At 40.0% G+C, this 10017-nt stretch overlaps 1 protein-coding gene across 1 annotated transcript in view; it reads left to right on the forward strand.

Moving 5' to 3' along the window:
• Rp1 (RP1 axonemal microtubule associated) overlaps positions 1–9803 on the forward strand; it is a 187044-nt gene extending 177241 nt beyond the window's left edge. Inside the window, exon 22 of the mRNA XM_052175416.1 lies at positions 9734–9803. Coding sequence (XP_052031376.1) covers positions 9734–9803 — 70 coding nt within the window. The remainder of the gene's footprint in view (positions 1–9733) is intronic.
• Positions 9804–10017: the final 214 nt, after the last annotated feature.

The following is a 10017-nucleotide window of genomic DNA, read 5'->3' on the forward strand; positions in this document are numbered from 1 at the left end:
TCTTGCTTTTTCAGGATGTAGTTTCCCTCCTTGTATTCGCATTTTCCTTCTATTATTCTTTGCAGAGCTGGGTTTGTGGAAAGATATTGTGTAAATTTGGTTTTGTCATGGAATATCTTGGTTTCTCCATCTATGGTGAATGAGAGTTTTGCTGGGTATAGTAGTCTTGGCTGACATTTGTGTTCTCATAGAGTCTGCATGTGATCTGCCCAGGATCTTGTAGCTTTCATGGTCTCTGGTGAGAAGTCTGGTGTGATTCTGGTAGGTCTTCCTTTATATGTTACTTGGCCTTTTTCTCTTAATGCCTTCAATATTCTTTCTTTGTTTAGTGCATTTGGGGTTTTGATTATTATGTGACAGGAGGTATTTCTGCTCAGGTCCAGTCTGTTTGGAGTTCTGTAGGCTTCTTGTATATTCATAGACATCTCTTTCTTTAAGTTAGGAAAGTTTTCTTCCATACTTTTGTTGGAGATATTTGCTGGGCCTTTCCGTTGTAAATCTTCACTCTCATCTATACCTATAATCCTTAGGTTTGGTCTTCTCATTGTATCCTGGACTTCCTGGATGTTCTGGGATACAAGCTTTTTGCATTTTGCATTTTCTTTGACAGTTGAGTCAATGGTTTCTATGGTATCTTTAGCATCTGAGATTCTTTCTTCCATCTCTTGTATTCTGTTGTTTATATTTGCATCTATGGCCCCTGATTTCTTCTCAAGGTTTTCTATCTCCAAAGTTGTGTCCCTTTGTGATTTCTTAGTTGTTTCTACTTCTGTTTTTAGATCCAGGATGGTTTTGCTCAGTTCCATCATTTGTTTGTTTGTGTTTTCCTGTAATTCTTTAAGAGATTTTTGTGTTTCCTCTTTCATGACTTCTGCCTGTTGACTCAAGTTCTCCTGCATTTCTTTAAGTTTTTTTTTTTTTTTTTTTTTTTTTTTTTTTTTTTTTTTTTGCCTTTCTTCTTTATTGGCTTCTATCTCTTGGGCGTTATTCTCTTGCATTTCTTTACGTGATTTTTGTGTTTCCATTATACGGGTTTCTAGCTTATTCATGTTCCCCTGTATTTCTTTAATAGATTCATTCATGTCCTTTTTGTGTTCTTCTAGCAGCATCATGAACAGTGATTTTAAATCCAAATCTTGTTTCTCAGGTGTGTTGGCATAACCAGGACTTGCTGGTGTTGGAGAGTTTGGTTCAGATGCTGCCATATTGCCTAGATTTCTGTTAGCAGCATTCCTGCGTTTGCCCTTTGCCATCTTGTTCTCTAGAGCTAGTTGGTCTTGTCTCTGGCTGGTGTTTCAACCTCTTGAGAGGCTCTAGGGCTATTTTTGCAACACTGGATGGCAGGGTTTCCCCTGTTGCAGATTGCTGATGTGCTGTCCTCCTCTTGGGTGCTTTTGCAGCCCTAGTGTGTTTTGCCCCAGATTGTGACTGTGAACCAGATGGTGCCTTTTTGTTCCTTCAGGGAGTGCTGAGGGGTGTATGCTGTGAGGACCTTTTCTGCATGCTGATCACTCTGCTGGCCAGCAGAACTCCCAACCAGGTTCGTGCACACAAGGCTAGCCTTGCTGCTCAGGCCCTGAGTCTAGGCAAAAGCCTGGCAGGCCAATGTCTGAGCAAAGTTCCCCTCAGCTGTGAGTGTTGTTGGGTCTGTCAGGTGGCCAGGAAGGCGGTGTGCGCGCTCCCTGAAAGTGCTGGGAGAGTCTGCTGGGCTAACAAACTCCTGGCCGGGTCGGCACACAGATGGCCCATTGAGCATCCAGGGCCTGGGGGCAGTCCAGGGCTTGACTGTCTTAGACCCCAGCTATGTCCGCCTCGGGCTAGCCTGTTAGCTGGTTTTGCCTGGTAGGACTCTCTGGCTTCTTGTAGGCAAAATGGCAGAAGCGCTTGCAGGAGCGCGTGCAGGCCTGGGTTAACAACCTCCTCTCCGGGTCGGCACACAGATGGCCCACCAAGCAGCCCAGGGCCTGGGGGCAGTCCAGGGCCTGACCATCTGAGATCCCTGCTATGTCTGCCTCAGGCTATGCCTGTTAGCTGGTTTGGTTTTGCCTGCTAGGACTCTCTGGCTTCCCGAAGGCAAAATGGCCGGGGCAAACAACCTCCTGGCTGGGTTTGCACCCCCAACCAGCTCAGTGCCTGGGTGCAGGCCAATGCCCGCTGGGCTTAGACTCCCGCGATGTTGGTCTTGGGTTGTATTTGCGTACCTCAGTCTGTCTGATTTCTCTGGCGACCGAGAACCAATATGGAGGCCTCGTATCTGACTGGCGGGAGGCAGAGTTCTGATGTGGCTTCTGTGTGGTGAAAGGCGCCGTAAATCCTCTGCTGCTTGCAGCCCTGCTGGCCAGCAATGGCCAGTGGTCGTGGGCGCAGGGTCTGCCTGGACCCTGTCAGCTTGGTTCTACTGCTGATGGCCCTTCCTCTAGACCAGCTGCTGCTGCTGTTGGTGCTGCCGCCGCTGCTCGAATCAGTAGATAACTTTTTTATAAGATTAAGATTTTACAGTTTTATCCATATTAAGTTTGGGCCTTACAATTTTTTAATTGAAGATCTTTTAGCATCAAAACTAAAACCTTAGACATATATCTTTAAGACAGGTTTTGGTAATCTGAATAAGTCTTAGAAATTTATTCTGGCATTGAACATTGTTGAGAAAGACATAGTAGTTAGATATAAATTTGAACGTCAATGTCTGTTAAATTTAGTAGGCCTTTATAACCTTAGGGTTTTATAAATCTTTATATTTAATCATAAAAATTGATACTAATCCAAGATAATTTGGAGACCTGTTATTGTCTCCTTAAATTAAAGGGGATATGATCATAAGGTCTCAACAGGACTAAGAAGTTTTGTAATTGTTGCTTTAGTTGCTTTAAATCACACTGTTATTTTAACCAAGATGGTGGTGAAGTCTTATGGCACGTACCCCTTAATATTCGAAAAGATGGCTGGCTACCAGTCAAACGGTTGTCTCCATCTTGATGAGGTTAACAACCAAAATGGAAGCAAGTCACATGGCTGCTATTTAAAATATCTATTTTCCTAGTGGATTTATTTTTTAACAAGAGTCAAATCCAAGTTACATATACCATGAGTAAATTTATTTTTTCTAAAGAAGAGATGAGTTACATATGACAAATTCAGATTCAACTTTTTGTTACAAGTTTAGGTTTTTGTTGCAGAGTTTACAGAGTTTTTAACCATACCCAATGAACTTATTAATACTGAAGTAAAAAGTGTTTACATAATAGTATTAAAAGACATATTGAGAACAGAGCACAGAGAAATTATAGAGATAAATGATTTAAGAATGGAAAAATTTAAAATTTTAGAGATAAGAGACTTTGGGATCATTTGCTTATGCATTGGGGGAAGTTGTTACAATCTACAAGAGTTTAGAGCAAGAATTTAGTGCACCATCTTTGGCCACTGAGCCATACTGGGGCCAAGTTGTTTACAGTAAGACAGCAAGGCTTTAATATAATCTCTGAGTTGGAGGTAAGACTTGAGTCTGAGGAAAAGAGAAGGAAGGGTTGCAAAATCCCGCTATAAGGAGGGTTCCAACAAGCTTCAGGAGGGAGTTGAGGGACATAGAACTGTATAACCATGAGGGACAAGGAGGAACAGGCAGGAACCCCACCCAAGGGAGAAATCCATTATGATAGTGGGCAGGAGGGCACAAAGAAGTTACAGGCTTCATAAGTAGAGAGTTGCCTGTGCAATGGGGCCCTGTTGGACATGGTAGGCAGGTGTTTATATAGTGGGCACTCCAGAGGATATAGCAAGGTTCAGAAGCCAGAGAGAGGCCCAGGTGATTAGCACCTTGGAGGCCTTGCAGGCTCCAGGAGCCAGAGAGGCAATTACTGAGTATGCAAGGAGAGGAGGACAGTTAAAGTGATGGAGGGAAGAAGTAGTTGAAGAGTCCAGCAATAAAAGCTCACAAATTTTAGGGTAGTCCTACTCAAATGCCTTCTAATTTCATCATGAAGATAGAGAATCTCTAGTTTTGAATTTTTGTTGATACCAGTGTAAAGGTACTCACTAGTAATTGGTGGAGGGATGATATATATGTACTTGCTAGTGTGTAGATGCTGTGTGCAGTAACCTGGGTAAGCAAACTTGGGCAAATCAGCTTGTATTCTACTCCCTTTCCATCCTTTCCACTAAGTCCAGTTCTCGGGCACTCCTGTTTGAGGCTTTGGGGAATACAGAAATCTGTGTCATAATCTTTACCCCCAAGCCCTAGCTAGTTAACTTTTTGCTTTTAATTCTTTTATCTATTAAATTTAGACTTAGCTGCCTGCCTAAACAGGCCTGCAAAAGCACACATATGAAAGAACAGAGGGCCTTGGCTGCATGCAGATGCACACATGTGAAAAAGAGAGGCGTGTACTTCAGACAGGTCATTGAGGGCATTACAATCTGCTCAATTGTCTTCATGAGCAGACTCTGGAGCAAAGGATTGGTGGTAAGGTAAAACTGAGAAGGACTGACAGAGAGACCAACTACAGAATCCACTCAGTCCCCTTCTTTCAGCCTTTCGTCTATTGGAAGGTGTCTTGTTCCCATATTGTTGAGTCACAGCTGCATTTTGGTCTCATATTTTCCACCAGCCTCAGCAGTACTGTGGAACCACTCTGTGAGGTAAATGTGATCACCATTTCTGGGTCTATTAGGCTAAGATCTTTTTTTTTAATTGAAAAGGGAAGTAAAACACTATGATCAAATTAAAATTTATATGGAAAATATTTCAGATAAAATAAAGAGATACATAGAAAAATGTTAAAGTTGGCAATTTTAATGGAAAATTAAAGAGTAAATTGGTGGACATGTGAAACATTGCTAAACTAATTGAAATATGAAAGAGAAACATTTTATGATAGAATTGAAGATTTACATGGAAAATATTTCTGATAAAATTCTAGAAAATGTAGAAAACATGTTAGAATTGAAGATTATCATGGAAAATTTTATATAGCTATAATAATGGTAGGCATAAAAGTATTCCTAAGTTAATTGAAAGTGGAATTATAAACATTTTCTGATAAATTTGAAGATTTACGTGTAAAATATTTCTGATAAATTTGAAGAAATATATAGTAAAACATGTTAAAATTAAAGATTATCATAGAAATTATACAGATAAAGTGATAGGCATAAAGATAATTCTAAGTTGATTGAATGTGAAATTATAAACATTTTCAGATAAAATTAAAAATTTACATGGAAAATATTTCTGGTGAAATTCAAGAAATGTATAGAAAAACACATTAAAATTGAGTATTTCATGGAAAATTTTACATATAAAATGATAGATATAAAAACTTTCTAAATTAATTGAAGGTGGAATTAGAAACATTTGTGATAAAATCAAAGATTTACATTGAAAACATTTCTGATAAAATAGAGGAAATGTATAGAAAGACATTAAAATTGAAGAGTATGATGAAAAATAATGCTGATAAAATGCTAGACATAAAAGCATTACTAAATTAATTAAAAAGGAAATTACAAACATTTTTTAATAAAATTGAAGATTTATATGAGCAATATTTCTGTTAGTCTATGTCTTTTAATTTGGGAGTAGAGTCCATTGTTGTTAAGAGATATTTAGGAATAGTGACTGTTGCTTCCTGTTATTTTTGATGTTATTTTTATGTTTGTGTGGGTATCTTCTTTAGGGTTTGTTGGAAGAAGATTACTTTCTTGCTTTTTCTAGGGTGTAGTTTCCTTCCTTGTGTTGGAATTTTCCATCATTTATTCTTTGTAGGGCTGGATTTGTGGACAGAGAATGTGTAAATTTGTTTTTTTCATGGAATATCTTGGTTTCTCCATCTATGATGATTGAGAGTTTTGCTGAGTATAGTAGTCTGGGGTGGCATTTGTGTTCTCTTAGAGTCTTTGTGAGCTCTTCCCAGGATCTTTTAGCTTTCATCGTCTATGCTGAGAAGTCTGGTGTAATTCTGATGGGTCTGCTTTATAAATTACTTGCTCTTTTTCCCTTACTGGTTTTAATGTTCTTTCTTTGTTTGTTGGATTTGGTGTTTTGTTTATTATGTGGTTCTGGTCCAGCCTGTTTGGAGTTCTGAAGGCTTCTTGTATGTTCATGGGCATCTCTTTCTCTAGGTTAGGGAAGTTTTTTTCTACAGTTTTGTTGAAGATATTTACTGGGCCTTTAATATTTTTAATCTTTTCTCTCATCCATACCTATAATCCTTAGATTTCGCCTTCTCATTGTATCCTGGAGTTCCTGGATGTTTTGGGTTACCATCTTTATGCATTTTGCATTTTCTTTGACTGTTGAGTCAATGTTTTCTATGGTATCTTCAGCACCTGAGGTTCTTTCTTCTATCTATGACTCCTGAATTCTTTGCAAGGTGTTCTATCTCCAGGTATGTCTCAGTTTGTGATTTCTTTATTATTTCTACTTCCACTTTTAGATCCTGGATAGTTTTGTTCAGTTCCTTCACCTGATTGCTTGTGTTTTCCTGTAATTCTTTTAATTTTAGGAAAACTAAAAATATAACATGTCACGTGTTATTAGATTACAGCAGAAAAAGACTACTCACAATGTGAGTTTCAACAATCAGGAGATGAAATTTCTTTTAGCTTTATCAAATGGAGAGGTAAGTGATCCTGACAGCTGACTAGGACTGTACACACTCATGATTCACCTTACAGCGCACGTCTGGCTATCACCCTGCAAGTTCAAGGCTAGTGTGGTGAACTAGCCCTGTAGCTCTTGAATATCTCAGATTCCCACACAAGTACCCTGAGGCCTCCACCCTGGGTACCAGTCTTACTCCTAAACTCTAACACAGGAATCCAGCCCATCACATGCTTTTTGCCACTGTTGGTATCACACTCTGTGACCATTCCTGCCCTCTCCAGGTTCTCCAGTGGTAAGGGAACCACTTATTATTCACCCTCCAGTTCAGTGTTGATTCTTTATTGAAATATTTTGGCTCATTTTTGTGTACCTTTCATTGGTGCTATTCAGGGTTGGTCATAGTCTTTACTGTAAGGAGAATAGGTGACTAAATATTGCTGATGCATTTCCTGTCACATTTACCATATTTTGTCAGGTATGTTATTTTTATATTTCTCTGATAGTGGGAGCTTCAGGTCAGAATCCATATTTTGGCTGCTCTTATAGCCCCAGTATTTATCAAAGATTCTTGGTCTTTACTGAGTTGACAGATAGATAGATGGGAAAAATGGATGTTCATTTGAAAATAGAGCAGCAGTAACTATGGTTGGGGGGGGCATAAGATCACAACATTTCTTTTTAAAAGCACATGAAATCCTCCCAATAGCTTTTTCATTTCAGGTTGACAAAAGTTCTATGAATGAGGGAGATCATTTAGTCAGCAAAACTAAGCCCCCAAAATGCAAAAAAAATCAGTAAAGAAAAGTTGATTTTCTGAGTCTAGTGTTGGGATTCAAGCTGATCCAAGGCTTTCCTGAGGTCCTGGTGTTTGGAGAAATCCAGTTCCTTGTCTAAAATCAAGAATGTTTGGCTGAGCCAGTAATGGCCAGGGGTAGGGCCTTGGGGTTGGGAGCTGCCACTTTAGATACTGAGAAATCAACTTTTTCTCCCTAAAGGGTTGTGATTATTGTGTTCTGTCTGTGTCATATGAAGTATCCTACATTCTTTTTGTGCAACATTGTTTGATTAGCTTTGGCTGACTTGGTCCCAAAGTCATTGAATGATAGTTTCCTGCTCTGTTCCATTTTCCTCCTGCAAAAGTATATATCAGATTCTGCGACATATTTTAAGATTTATTTATTTTATGTACATGTGTACACCTGAGTGCCATAAGAGAATATCAGATCCCATTACAGATGGTTATGAGCCACCTTGTGGTTGTGAGGAATTAAACTCAGGACCTACAGCAGAGCAGCCAGGGCTCTTAACTGCTGAGCCAAGTCTACAGCAGATTCTGTGACTCTTAATAAATTAGTTTGACATAAGACAGAGCATATGAAAGACTTCCTGAGTCCTACATTTCTTATTCCTGATATCATGGGTCTCTCCATTAGGATGCTGACACTAGAATGACCTGCTGGTTCAGGTCAGACTGGTTTTGACCTTTTTTTGCAGTAGAATGCTTGTGACCCAGAAGTCTGGTTAATTTGGGGGAGCTGCTAGCATGCACCATTACTTTATATACACTATCCAAAGTGGTTATAGTTTCAATGTGTTTTAGGCAATATAATTTGATCATCAAGAGAAAGATTTCACATCAAGGCAAGTGACAGGACAGATTTCCGCAGAGGAAAGATTAAAATGGTGACGTTTCATTTTTCTGTGAAAAGTTTCCTCAGGCAGTGAGTGGACGACACATCTTAGGGTTCTAGTTTGGCCCAGTGCAGCTTGCTGCAGCTCCTGTGTGGCTCACTGGGAGCTAGGGATTGAAGCTGAGAAGCCCAGCCCAGGGGCATTTTCTTCTATGAGCTACAGCTACAACGTAAACAATGAGGAGTGAAAGATAAAAATAAATAAAAAAGGAAAAACATGTCTGCTCCTAGGAATGGTGAAGGAAAGGTATATTGTAGATAAAAGAGAAAGCATAGGCAAAGACAGATAGACTTATGAGAGAATCTAGAGTGAGTTGAGTCATGACCTTGAGTCAGGCCATGTGAAGAGAGGAGGAAGGAAAGAGGGAAGAGGATTTTCCAACCAAGAGGGGTGGCTGGGGCCAAGAAATTGGCTGAGACTGACATTGCCAAAATAGCTGTTATATAAGAGCCAGAGGAGCTGCCGGGAGGGAATCCCATCCTCATACCTGGGCTAGACTGTTTAGGGGAGAGGAAGGGGTATCACAACCAGAAGAGCCCTATAACAGGTAGGGACTGAGGGATTCTGGGAGAATATGGTGGCCAGGGTCTTCTTTGATATGTTAATGAACACCTCAGTCATTTGCCCCTGGTTAGAGAGCTAAAAATGAGGATATAATATGCTGGATTACTCTTGGCAATTAAATATATATATATTATATATATTAAATATATTAAATATATTAAATATATTATATATATTAAATATATATATATATGTCTTTCAGCATATAGAAAGGAAGCAAATTAAGCTGATTATAAAAACCAAGAAAGACCAGAGTCCCAACTGCTAACCTGGACCCCTGAGATCTCTCAGACACTGAGCCACCAAACAGGCAGGATACTGTTAGCAGGATTAGCGGGACTGTTCTTGTCCAAAAGAACTGCAGAGACAAGAATGGAGAAGAGACTGAAGACAGGAGTCTCTAATGGCTGCCCTCTGAGAGGCTTTCCCAGCAGCTGACTGAGATATATGCAGATATTGGATTGAAGTCAGCGATGCCTATAGTTGAATTAGGGGAAGGTTTGAAGAAGCTGAAGGGCAGGGCAACCCCATAGGAAGACCATCAGTCTCAACTAACCTGGAACTCAGGGAGTTCCCAGAGACTGAGCCATGTATATGCTGGATACAACACATACAGGCTGGGCTGAAACACCACTTCCCCCACCAGCACTTAGATAGCAGTGGTCGGCTTGGTCTGGCCTCAGTGGGAGAAGATGCACCTAATCTTAGAGAGACTTGAGGTCCCAGGGAAGGGGGAAGGCCTGTTGTGGGGGCCGGGGGTGGGAGGAGGAGTGGGATGAAGAACACTGGGAGGGGGAGAATGGAAAGTGGGCAGTGTAAGAAAAAACAAGAATGTGAATTTTCTTATTTTCTTCTGTTTTTCATTTTCTTCAGATGGATTCCCTTCATGTCCCAAGGCTTAATGCATTCAGAAATTGAACTTTACTGTCAAGGTGAGGATTAAGGCAACACTCATTGGAAGAAGGTGCAAGATGATTTTGTTACAACTGACCATCATGGAAGATGACCTCCCATGATGTCCCAGAATGTCCCCGTTGCTAGTGTGACATGGACAGTTATCCTTTAGAGAGGATATAAAAATATTTGGAAGTGTGTCTTGGTGATGTTGTATACCTTACTCAGCATAAGGAATCAGCTGATGGATCGATCATTGTTAA

This window comes from Apodemus sylvaticus, chromosome 3 (genome assembly GCF_947179515.1).
Source record: "Apodemus sylvaticus chromosome 3, mApoSyl1.1, whole genome shotgun sequence".
Classification (NCBI taxonomy): Eukaryota; Metazoa; Chordata; class Mammalia; order Rodentia; family Muridae; genus Apodemus; species Apodemus sylvaticus.